The sequence below is a fragment of the Carya illinoinensis genome, chromosome 4 (assembly GCF_018687715.1).
Source record: "Carya illinoinensis cultivar Pawnee chromosome 4, C.illinoinensisPawnee_v1, whole genome shotgun sequence".
Classification (NCBI taxonomy): Eukaryota; Viridiplantae; Streptophyta; class Magnoliopsida; order Fagales; family Juglandaceae; genus Carya; species Carya illinoinensis.
In genome coordinates, this window is record NC_056755.1 from 32,339,483 (window position 1) to 32,352,560 (window position 13,078).

Here is a 13,078-nt window from a genome sequence, read left to right on the forward strand (position 1 = left end):
GGACTGGATTGGACCATTTAGGTTCGGTTTGGTCCTGTCCAAAAATGGCCAATCCAGTCGGTTTCTTCTCCGGTCCTGACCGGTCGAATCTTACCCCTAGTACGACCTCCCCAGGTCTTGATGATGCCGAAGGTTTAGCTAGTTTGGTCCTTTAGATTTGACCACCACCTTTTAGTTGGAGATTCCTAAAGAGACGCATACGTTGGTATCGAGCCCTACTTGCAAGTTCCCTATCTTTGAAGATTTGGTGGGGGGCGACACATTGAGTGCGGACATTGTGACCGTCCTTGAACTGGATTCTGCGGTGAGTGCAGAGACCCATGCTGATGATGTGGAGGTTCTGCTCGTCGACCTAGTGTTGGTGGGAGTGACACTGGGACTAAGGCCAACTTGGGCGATGAAGTGAATAATACCACTGAGACGATTCAGGGGGTTGCTCCCTTGGGAGGCGAGGAAAGCCAAGATGGTAAAACTGATGATAGGGTTCCTCACCAAGAGGAAAGACAAGTAGAAGGCGAAGCATGGGACTTTCTACTCCAGACGACACCAACCACTATTTCCGGGGGGTCTACCCTTTCTCTTAATGTGGGCGGTGAGTGCCTTTCTATCCCTTCTCCCTACTTACCTTCTTTTGGTGGGCAAACTGACTCCTCACTCTTAGAAGGGGCTATCCTCTAGGCGATCGGGTGGGTGAAGGAGCCCACTTAGTCGATATGGACTTGGCGTACACCAGTACTGTGCACCCACTAGGAGACATTAACAACTCCCTTGGGAGAGGGGTTGACTTAATTGCTGAACTATTCGGGAGGGCTTCTGCTTGGTGGTGGCCATGATCCCAGGGGAACTTGCGGTGGCTTTTCCTCCTCCTTTACCAATGCCCAAGGCGAGACCACCGCCGAGATGGCCAATCAGCTGAGGGCCTTGCTTTCTAGGGTAAATTCGATGCTTTCCTATCTTCAATCTCTTATTTATTTGTTTGTCGATCAGTCTAACCTGGGTTTTGGGCTGCTTGGCAGGGAATTAATGACTTGGCGGCCTGGATCCTGACAGATCGGGCTCACTTGTAGGAGGAGATCCAGGAGAGGCACAAATTATGCTATGTTGCCAAAACCACCTTCGAGAGGTGGAAGGTGGAGAGGGCAGAGATGGATGTGCTATTCGAGAGGAGGAAAGAGCTAGAAATTTTATTGGAGCAGGCTGAGGGTTACTTCCATTCCCTGTCTGGAGACCTGGAGATCCTTGAAAGCGAAGTCTTTGATCTTTGCGACGAAGTGCGACGTGCTCATTAGGTGAAGGTCAGAGATGACTTCTCGTTGTGCCTTTTGAAGCTAGAGAGAGACTCTGCTAGGGCAGAACTTTCCTGTGCTCGTAGAGATTTTAAGTCCAAGGGAGGCTTCCTTAACGTTGGCCTTCTTGCCCTCACAGGAGAGTTAAACTCCATTTGTCAAGAGCTGGCTCACTCTTAAGACTAAAACTGTAGTAATGGGCTCCTGCAAGAGTTGGCAGCGACTTTGAAAAAAGAGCGGTTGACTACCCTTGATTTTTCCGAAGCTTTTAGCAGAGTTGCAACAATGGTATGAGCAATACAAAGAGAATCAGAAAGACCGTAGTGAAGAGCACCAGAAGCTGCAATTGGCCTTCTTGGCAAAGGACTAGAATTTGACTGAGAAGAAGGATGAATTGGCCGTTGCCCAAAAGGAAATGACGTGTATAGGTAAACATCTTATTATTACTAACATAGATAATCTGTACAACTAGAAAAATCGGATCGGATCGGATCGAAACCGGAAGTTTTGGTTTGGATAGTAAATTGCTTTGATATCGGTTATAAAAAATATATAAAATTAGATCGAACCAAACCCATTACCTCCTAATGTTGGGGTTTTCAAGCTGGAGCCATTTCCTGCCACTAAGGAGAAGGAGAATGTTCATACATGAGTTATGTTATAACTGGAAAATCAGCACCTGAATACTCATTCACACAATTCATACCAGTTGGAAAATAAATGACAACTCTAGTTTTAATGCCCAATGCATACCAGCTGGAAAATAAATGCCCAAACAAATATGTTTCAAACAGGATTAAATCAAATTTCCCTCTTCATGGTTGAGGTTCGCTGTAAGGTTCTTGCAAGAACCTTCTGCACTGTCCAGAACACACGCATGAAAGTTATCAAGAATCAATCACACACACAAGATACTCAAGAATGAATGAGCAAGATCCAATAGTGAATCTTGCAGAGAATCTTTGAGGGATTCTCAACTTCCAAGAAATTGACTTCACAGAAAACCAAAGATACGATCTACCAGCCCACCATTGCTTATATACTGTAGTCGTGAAGCGCTTGGCCAATATTTGATCCTAAATGAAACGCAGGCTACAAAGAATAAAACACCAACTAAAACACATGGGTAGTTAAACTCTCCGTTTCATTAATACAAAACGCAGCCCACTAAACACTTAACGACACTTCCCTTATTAAGTCTCAAAACACATCGTTTTATTAATGCATCCTAGTTATTTAAACTCTACTTCAATCCATTTTCGTGCGTTTTAATTTTTAGATATAAAACTTAGCCACGTCGATTAGTAACATTCATCCGTTCCAAATTCTCGTCACTGTAGCAGGACTGGACAATACTAGTCTACTACATCTTTTAATTTATACCATTCATTTTATCTTTTTAACTGTATACGTAACTTGTTAAAAAATAATAATGACTGAGAAAGATGACTTCTAAATCATACCAATAATGCAAATTGCGTTTTTGTTTTTGTTTTTCAAATATATTTTAAATCGTTTTAAATATTTATTAAATCGTTTTAAACATTTTGAAAAAAAAAAAAAATACAAACATATCAAAAGATAATTCTTTAACTAAAAATAGAAAAAGTAATTGATAGCTTCATTTTAGTTTTCATAAAAAAGAAAAAAAAAGAATTATTTTCCTTAAAAAAATTAAAAAAATAAATATAAAAAACTACATACAATCTAACATTTAATCTTCATTTTTAATCTAATTTAATCTAAAATTAGTAACCGTTAGATTTAGATAATGAGTTAAAATGAAATAAGATGAAATAAATTAAGATAAAAATTCAAAATTAAATAAAATATTATGAGAATATTATTTTTTAATATTATTATTATTTTAAAATTTTAAAAATTAAATTATTTATTATATTTTATATAAAAATTAAAAAAAATTATAATAAGTAAATGAAGTGAATGGGAGAGAGCATACGTCAATGACTATCCTGAAAAATCGATTGCGTAGCAGAGCATAGTCTACGGTCTGCGTTGACTTGTGACTCATGGAGTTCCTATGGTCACCATGGCCATGTTTGAGGTGATGAGAGGCTGAGAGCTACTCTCTTCTGACCTTCCCTTTCTGAAAATCCAAGCCCAGCCAAAAAGATTCCTCGTGGCCTTTCGCCTCGCATGGCGACATAACATAATCGTAATTCCCTCTCTCTCGATCACACTTGCTATTTGAAGAGCCTCTACCTTAACTTCACACTCCTTCACAATATCAATCATTGGCTTTTAATTTTGCGTAGCATCTCTCTCTGATGGATGCTACGATGGGTTTCTCGGATTCGAATGAAATAAGCAACAGCAGTAGCATTTGCTGCTTCGCCTCCAACACCGAAACCCTCTCCTCTGAACCTTTACCGCCTCCCGATGTATCGGCCCTTTCCCACCTCTCCGAGAATCTCGAATTGCTCTTCGACTCTCCCGGCTCTGATCACTTCGCCGACGCCAAGATCATTGTAAGTAGTAGTAGCAGCTGTAATGGCCGAGAGATCCCCGTCCATCGGTGCATTCTCGCAGCGAGAAGTCCTTTCTTCAAGAACTTGTTCGCCGGTTCGGCGAGAGAGACAAGTGGCGCCGCGGAGTTCCAATTGAAGGAGCTAGCGAAAGATCACTGGGTCGGCGTCGACGCGCTGGAAGCGGTCTTGGCTTATATGTACAGCGGGAAGGTGAGGCCGTTGCCGAAAGCTGTTTGCGTTTGCGTCGACGAAGACTGCCCGCACGTGGCGTGTAGGCCCGTCGTGGATTTCATGGTGGAGGTGCTCTACGCCTCTTCTACGTTCCAGATTTCTGAACTCGTCGCTCGTCATCAGGTAAACGTTAACAAACGCCACGTTCTTTTTGTCTTTTTATAGTTATTGGTTACTAAGGCTTGGTGGTGGTGGTGGGCTTAAGCTGCCCAGTCCTTGTTTCCTTTGAGCAGTAAAGAATCGCCTAATCTTACTCAAATGCTTTTAGGACACAATCACGGAGCAATAAAAATCTCTGCTATGAAATTGGCTTAAATTAGATATGCATGTTCTCTTGTCATTCTTACTTTCAGATGCACCCCCCAAAAGGAGGCCGCCACAGTTGATATGCATGTTTTTGTTGTTTTATTGCAGGAATCATCTCGCTTTTGAACTTTCTCTTCCCTATGACAGATGCATCTACTAAGTTTATTCCATCATCTATTTAATTGGACCCATTTAGCATGTAGCACGACCCTTGTGTTATGTTTTGCTTAGCTAACGGTAATTGGGATTATAACTGTTTCAGTTTCACATTATTCTAGTTTTTCTTCCCCTTTGGATGGTGTGCTCTGATATCACTTCTGAATATTTTGTTGGTCTTTGGTTGCAGAGGAAACTGCTAGACATTCTTGACAAGGTTGCAATAGATGACGTTTTGTTGGTTCTATCAGTTGCAAACATCTGCGGTAAAACATGTGAAGGATTGCTGGCAAGGTGTATTGAGGTTATTGTTAAATCTGATGTTGATACCATCACTCTTGGTAAAGCACTTCCTCAGGATCCTTTCAAACGAATTGTGGACTTACGAATGGAACTCGGCTTGGGCATGCCTGAAAGAGACAGTTTTCCAGATAAACATGTAAAGAGAATACATAGGGCTCTTGATTCAGATGATGTTGAGTTAGTTAGAATGCTACTTAAAGAAGGGCATACTGCTCTAGATGATGCATTTGCACTCCACTATGCTGTGGCATACTGCGATGCAAAGACCACGACTGAGCTTCTTGATCTTGGACTTGCTGATGTGAACCATGTGAATCGAAGAGGCTATACCGTGTTGCATGTTGCTGCAATGCGGAAAGAACCTCAGATCATAGTATCCCTCCTAACAAAGGGAGCCAGACCATCAGATCTTACATTGGATGGTAGAAATGCACTCCAGATCTCAAAGCGTCTTACTAAGGCTATTGATTATTATAGGTCCACTGATGAAGGAAAAGCTTCTCCTAAGGACCGGTTATGCATAGAGATATTGGAGCAAGCTGAAAGAAGAGATCCAGTGCTAGGAGAGGCTTCTCTTTCTCTTGCCATGGCGGGGGATGCTCTCCTTGTGAAACTGTTGTACCTTGAAAATAGAGGTTTGATTTCCATTAGGCCAAATTATTTTAGTTATTTTTCATTCTTGTTCCTTAGCTGTGTGTGGTCCTTTTTCAAAGCCATAAATAGATTGCCTTTATACTTTATTTCCCTTTTTTTATTTATTTTTATTTTTATTTTTTTAATTTGGACTTCCTTCAGTTGTTTTTAGCAAGTAAATGCTTTTTTTTTGGCTTCTTGTTTTTGGTTCTGTTGTTTTGTTTTCAAAATGTCCCTTAGTATTATGTGTGATACGCGTTATCCATTTCTGCAGTTCTAGCAGATCCATCCGAAGTTTGCAGTTCAGCTTTTTGTAGTGCCCACAACTTCATAATATAATAGTCATAACAGGATGTCTTTCTTATTTTATTAATTTTTTTATTTTTCAAGCTTTATTGGTGGAACATCATGCAACTCTTTAAGCATGGTTATCATTTAAACAATCCTTTGCATTAAATTGTATATCTTGACTTGCAATAAACAACCTCAAGATTTGTTTTTATTTATTTATTTTTTAAGTTGAATAGAGTAACATTTTCTTGACATGAAGGGGATTAGTAATTCACATCTGCCAGAGTCAGTTTGGGTAAATATTTTGCAGCACTCGGCTACTGCATCTCCATGTCAATAATTTTCAAAGTGAACTCTTTTAAGTTTCAAAATAATAATAAAATTCTCAGACCATTAAGGGGACTGGGTATCTTATGCTATTTTGTGTTGGTCTTGATGATTTTCTTTATCAAAAGATTTGGACCTCGAAGGTGTAAAGATTTGCTTCCAGCACTGTCCTTTTTCAAAATTCTCTGAAGAAAACAAGTCTTTGAAAGAAATGCTTAGTTCTGATACACTTGACGTCATCATGATGAGATGGCAACTTTAAGTGTGTATTATCTTTCTATTATACAGAGGAAAGTGGTGACCATACAATATAACTGGAAGGGGGCAGGGCATCTGATCATATTGTCCCTGTCATATGCATGTCCTCCCTTCTTAACTATCGCTTATTCGCAAGTCATCATTTATTATTTGTGGCATCTTTTCCGTCTGTCACCTTCATATTTCTCTGTGATCAATCATGCTAGTTGAAGTAAGGCTCTTGCTTCAATCCAGTATCTGTGGTTTGAAACAGTTTGTAATGATTGTGCTATTGATTTATTAAATCATGATAGTTGGATTGGCGAAAGTTCTATTCCCCATGGAGGCAAAAGTTGCAATGGATATTGCTCAAGTTGATCGCACTTCTGAGTTTCCATTAGGCATCAAGTCTAAGAATTTGGGTGATGCCCAGATAACAGCTGTAGACCTAAATGAGGCACCTTTCAAAATTCAAGAGGAGCATCTAATTAGGCTGAGAGCGCTCTCTAGAACTGGTAATGATGCCTCTCATCTGTATACACCTGTATGTTTGGACTAAGATCCTCTAAATTTCTTAGGGTGATCTCCGGACAGATTTCTTTAAATCTCAACCATTGTTTTCAAAGTTAATGGAAGAGATTTTCCTTATTTTTAAAATGATAAATGATGATATGGTAAAATTCTTTTCATTGAATTTGAATGCAATGGTTGAGAATTATAGATATCCACACAGTAGATTACCATAGAAAATTTAGAGTACCCTGGTCTTTGATGGTTATGTCGTTTTTCTGCTTTTAACACCAAAAACGTAGGTCAATCAGCCCTTGCAAAACCTCACCTTGATGGATAAGTTTAATGGGCTGATACGCTCTTTGATTTTGAAACTCACAAGGATTATATGGGAGAAGTATATTCCCAGATGTTATATTTGAGATTAATTTCTGCAATGAGGGAAAAAGTATTGTCAGTAATTCGAATGTTTCTTAATTCGATGAGAATTTCATCTTTTTAAAGCATTCTCTGTATAAAATGTTATGATTTCCTAAAGCACCCTATTTATAGACACTTTTATTTATTTATTTGTTGGCAAGACGGATACATGCCAGTCTTTGGGATTTTATTTAAAGTGAATTTCATACACAGTCTATCTTTGTCGTTAACTTTTTCCTTATACAAGCGGCAACCCCTTCTCGCTTTCATTTGTTTATTTATTATAAAAATCGATCACTTGAATTGGATTTTTATCTTTGTTTTGGTTATAATGCACAATTTATTACTCTCTTCCTTAATGTGAGCAGTGGAACTTGGAAAGCGCTTCTTCCCCCGTTGCTCAGAAGTCCTAAATAGGATAATGGACGCCGACGATATATCAGAACTAGCATCCCTGGGGAATGATAATTTCGAGGAGCGAAGTTTGAAGAGACAAAGGTTTATGGAACTCCAAGATGTTGTAAAGAAGGCTTTCAATGAAGATAAGGAGGATTTTGATAGGTCGGTTAGGTCTCCTCAGCATCTTCTACGTCCATAGGGCTGTTGAGGCCTCATGGTAAGCTTACCATCAAGAAATAAGTACTCGTCAAATATAAAAGATGCAGACTACTACTTCTTGTGCCCGTCATATAAAATCCTTTTATTCTTCTCTTGATTATTTATCTTTTTGTTTTGGTAACATGTTTGTATTGAACCATTCATAGGAAGAGGGGAGCTTCATAGTTGCCCTCATATTATTTTAGAGATATATAGTGTTATTTTCGTTTCTGTTCTACTAATTCGGAGCTTCTGCTAATGATGATCCCTTTTCTATGAACCTACCCTCTTTGTGTTTAGCTTTTAGGCCCCCCGAGTGTAGATAATTTTGAAGTAGGATCAATGTTGTTTTCTTTCAGTCTGCTGGATGCTTGTTTCCATGCTTTTAGTTAAGCAGGTATGAGTTTTGTTACGTATAAGTAAATTTACGCACTAATTTGCGTAATAATACTGATTATTTTACGTTCAAAATTTAAATCAGTACTGTTTTCGATAAAATTTATTTTTTGATCAATCACATTACATTGGTACACATATTAGTACACAATTATGCTTGTAACTAGATTTTTCCAGCAAGTATTTGCTTCTATAGGGAACAAAATTTCATCGGAAACACACGTTTATTCGCTGTTGCACTTGTCCAAGAGACCCCCAACCGCCAACTAAATAAAATACTGGAGCTTACTATCTTCAAACAATAGTCAGCCTTTTGGGCTCTTGTGGTTTTGTTTGGACTTTCTGATATAAGATCTAAGATTATCCATTTTCTCATACATTGGGCCGGATTCCATCTGCCCAGAGAAGCCTCAAGTTCATTTTCACAGGGATAAATAAATGAAAATATCCTGATTCTATTTGCAATATAGCCAAAATAGTAATATTTCCTCTTCCAAGTTCTTTACTTATGATCCTTAAACCACATATCTATTGAGAAGAAAAAAAGAAGAAGATAAAATGATAAAAAATAAAAATACGGTATAGGGATGATGAGTAGTAATGAGCAGGATTTTTCTTTGTTACAAAAGAATCACGCCATACTATGTTCGTATAGCTGTAGGACTTGAGTAACCCGAACTAGCATACAAACTTAAAAAATAATGAAAAAAAAAAGACTAGAAAGAAAGGCAAAAGAAAGTATGAAACATGCGTGGATTGTCTACAATATTAATAAAGAATAGATTTTTTAACACTTCTTTAGGTGGAGTCTAATTTTTTTAAAAGGGCTTGTATTAATCATTTCTTTTGTAGTCAAATATGTGGCCTCAAGATTATTGCACAGGAGGACAGGAGTATTAGAGGACGAAGCACCTAGTTTGTCAAGGAGTGAATTGAGCCAAAGTAACTCAGTGGTGGCATTTGCAAGTGACCGATACATAGATTCAGTATTCACAACCATAGTTTTTTCTTTGAGAGTTCTATCAAATTAAATGGACCCATAAAAATGTAGTAGGCATTGGTTGGACGATCATCTAGGCACCTTGCCCAATAAACACTAGAATAAGTTTTACGAATGAGAGGCCATTAGGGATGGTCTTCTTGAAATAGCAAGGTAGAGTGGTCGTTGCATAAATTGACTAGAAACAAGATGTCTATCGGGTTAAGGAGAGACATTGTAGACCACCAACTGCACTTTGATACAAGGTAGGGTTCGAGAATAATCCACCTTCTGTAGCAGATAGTTGGGATGAAGTTGACATGGGATTGATGGTGAGCTTGGCCAAAGACATGCAGCTACGTTCAATAGATATTGTTGTTGAGCGAGAGAAATAGACTAGAGGAAGCGATAATTGTTTCCACTCTAAGAAAGTAATGAAGAGACCTAAGTCATTTTATGAGAGTATCTAATGCAGGACAAAATAGTGATTATTTTGCATATTAGTTTTAAAAGATAATTCATATGGAAAAACACAAGATAATAGCCCAAAAATACAGAGAAACACCTCTAATATTCAATTCAAAATTATTAAATTCAAGAATGTTGAATATCAACTCACAAACCGGACTATATAGTTGAAAATTAGCTCACAAGTTGGGCCGTATAGCTAAAAATCATTCTTATCAGAATTTTACCAAAAATAGAAAAATTTTAATAATTATGCCAAAATTAAAGATGTAATAAAATAAGAAATCTGCCAAAAATTTGACCCAAATCGGATTCAGAATCACTTCCTAATCGATAAATGAAATATTACCATAAAAGGAAAAAATAACTAAAAATGGGGATTCGGAAGGGAAAAGAGTGGATTGATCTCGGAAAAGATGCATTTCAAGCAAAGTTGGGTGACCATGACGTGCGTAGCAAAAAGAGCTTTCCGAATTGGGGTCATATGTGCGGTTACAAATATCTGTAGCCAAAATTATGGTCAAAATACCAAAATGAACCCAAAACTGCCCCAATTGGAAAAAAATCACAATTACCTACCCTCTAATGCCCTGATTTGCAACTTAATGTATCTAAGTACTATCAATATACCATTTGACAATTCAGCATTATTTGATTCGGATCCTTCTGCATCAGTATCAATGGAAAGTGGATGAGAGCATGTAATGATAATGTCGTCAATGTAGATGAGGACATAAAGCATCACAAGTGAGTTTGCTATAAATCAATAGTGAGTTGTTAGACTTTGAAGCAACAAAGCCAAATTGTAAGAGATGATTAGATCTTAGAAATTTAGGCTCCCAGAGCCAGTTTCAAGCCATCTACAGAGTGTTGAAGCTGACAAACATGAGTCAAATGTGCCATATCATGAGACTAGGAGGTTCTGTCATGAAAATGGTTTTCATTCAAGAGCCCCTGCAAAAATGCATTCAGTATGTCAATTTGATGTAGAGACCAACCTACCTCCCCTTACCAAGCATGCAAGTGGAAAGTAATATCTTTTAAGTTTCACTTGTAAGACTCCCAATTTAGAATTAGAGGGATCTAACTTGTGCCATTGATGTGATAGAGGTATTACTGAAAAAATATAAAAATGTTAGGTAAAAATATCCAATCCAAGAGAATCACTAGTAGAATGAGAATGAGTAAATTATTAGACACTCTTGTAGTATGGATCCATAATACTCCCATTCAATCATATAATGTTATGTCGATTGAAATTATACTTATATAAGAAATTTTAAAATTACATGATATGTGGTAATAGGATAAGCTTTCCATGCCATCCATACTCCAAGAGTAATTAATAATTTTCTTAAGAGGAGATGTCATCAAACAACAAATCCCAACCATCTCATGGTGAGAGGGAAAACGATACCACTCAACCCTTCCTCCCTTTGTCATCTAACACCAAGGTGCCCCCCAGACACTCCATGGGTAGAAAAGGGACAACATACCCCTCCCTTCAACTCCTAAGGCTGATTTCTAGAAGCATTTGTACCCATCAACAACCCTAGGGGCACACGGTAAAAGGGATGAGGGGGTTGAAGAGTTAGCCATATATGCAAACAATGCATGGTTTATTGTTAAACTAAAAAAACCTTTTGAATTCTAATCCTCATTGGAACTAGAAAGTCTAAACATTGTGCCCTAAAGTATAAGCAGCAGTGGGAGGGAAGAAGGGTTCCCATGAGGCTACCTTAAATATTGTGCTCCTAGTATCTACCCAATCTGATGAACAAATACATGCTACTTTGTATTCTTGCCATTTCTACCCAATCTTGATCATTTTTTTTAGAATCCAATACAAAAGAAAGAAAATGCAAATTCCACACCTAGTATATACGCTTGGAAGTAAAAAGGGTAGAAAAATCAGTATATTAGTTATACTCCAATGTGGAGAGACGTGGATGATGTAGACATATGAAAAGAAAAAGCTACATGTGTTTATTAGCTCAAAGTTGGCTATTAGGGGTCTATGATGGAAAGGGTTATCTTGAAAGGCTCAAACGTTGATCCTAATCTAATTTTTGTCATATCCCAATTATATCCACTATTTTACCCAAACCATGTAATAATATTCTCAAAAGAAGTGTCCAATTCAACAGATCAATGAACGCTTATCACAAATTACTGCATTTGTAGGCTCTCAATCTTTTCCAAAACTCATATGAATACTTAAGCAAAAAAGTTCTTTAGCTACATGTGTCAAACTATCTTACCACAAAGTTTGGATGAGTGCATTAGGGGTTCTTTGAATGCTTTAGCAAAAAATGATTATGGTGGGTTTGGTGAATTCACGAAGATGGCTATGAATGAGAATGAGTACACATGTGAAAAGGATGCACGTGTGATGCAAAAAATTAGCACATGAAAATATGCCACAGAGTTCCAACAAGTATTTTAAATACCGAATTTGTACCACTACCCCCAACTTAAATGAAATAGGACAATGTTAAAGAATCAAAATTGAATGGGGAGTAATTAAAATGGGTAGAATACATCTAATGAGTGACGATGGTAGCTCACTTAACAAAAAGGCAAAGAAATAAAATAAGAGAAAATAAAAATAAAATAAAACAAACAAAACAAATAAAGAAAAACATATCTGCGTGGTGTGATTAAGGTTAATAGTCCAGATCCACAAGTGGAATGTCTTCTACTTTTGGAACTTGCCTATCAATTAATACTTTAAGGCGTTGACTATTTACTTTAAAGATCCGACCATCCTTAGGATCCTTTATTTCTACTGCCCCATTTGCAAAAACATTCTTCACTACAAAAGGTCTGGTCCACCTAGACCAAAGTTTTCTTGGGTGTTTATGAAGTCTAGAATCATATAAGTATATTTGGTCATCAGGCTTAAACGTCTTTCAAAAAATATTTTTATCATGAAATGCTCTCATTTTAATCTTATAAATTTTAGACTTAGGCAAATATCTCAATTTTACTCTTGGTGCTTCCATACTTGAAGGAATCTGATTTTCACCTTTCTTAGGCAACTCCTCAAATTATGGTTGCCATGCTTGTGTTCCATAATCTTGAGTTTTATAAAAAACAGTACAAATATCAACAATATCGGATGAATCACTAATAGTATCAAACTCAGAATTAACAAGAGAATATTCAAGGGGATCAAAATCATGAGTTGTGTGAATTTCCTTGTCTATGAGTGTGTCAATTATGTAAGTTTGGTGGCACTCGTCATCTATTGACTATTTCTCAATATGGAAAATGTTGACCTCCATGGTCATATTTCTGAAAGATAATTTCATCAACCCATTCCTGCAATTTATAAGTGTATTAGTCGTAGTAAGGAAATGTTTACCTAATATGATAGTTTCAACAAATTGACGCTATCTAAGAGTGAGACCTTCATAAAAATAGCTAATTAGATGCCAGCTTTCATA

At 37.5% G+C, this 13,078-nt stretch overlaps 1 protein-coding gene across 1 annotated transcript; it reads left to right on the forward strand.

Annotated features, from left to right (window-relative positions):
- The first annotated feature begins 3,243 nt into the window (after positions 1–3,243).
- On the forward strand, positions 3,244–8,070 carry LOC122307915 (BTB/POZ domain and ankyrin repeat-containing protein NPR1-like). The gene is made up of 4 exons (XM_043121043.1): positions 3,244–4,129; positions 4,659–5,406; positions 6,574–6,774; positions 7,558–8,070. Exons 1-4 carry the CDS (start codon positions 3,575–3,577, stop codon positions 7,785–7,787), a joined length of 1,734 nt encoding a protein of 577 aa, XP_042976977.1. The 5' UTR covers positions 3,244–3,574; the 3' UTR covers positions 7,788–8,070.
- The last annotated feature ends 5,008 nt before the right edge of the window (positions 8,071–13,078 follow it).

Excerpts from the sequence above, each read along its gene's own strand:
- LOC122307915 (XM_043121043.1), top strand. The coding sequence starts at position 3,575 with ATGGATGCTACGATGGGTTTCTCGGATTCGAATGAAATAAGCAACAGC. Across the intron at positions 4,130-4,658 it reads AACTCGTCGCTCGTCATCAG|AGGAAACTGCTAGACATTCT; the intron begins GTAAACGTTAAC and ends CTTTGGTTGCAG. Across the intron at positions 5,407-6,573 it reads GTTGTACCTTGAAAATAGAG|TTGGATTGGCGAAAGTTCTA; the intron begins GTTTGATTTCCA and ends AAATCATGATAG.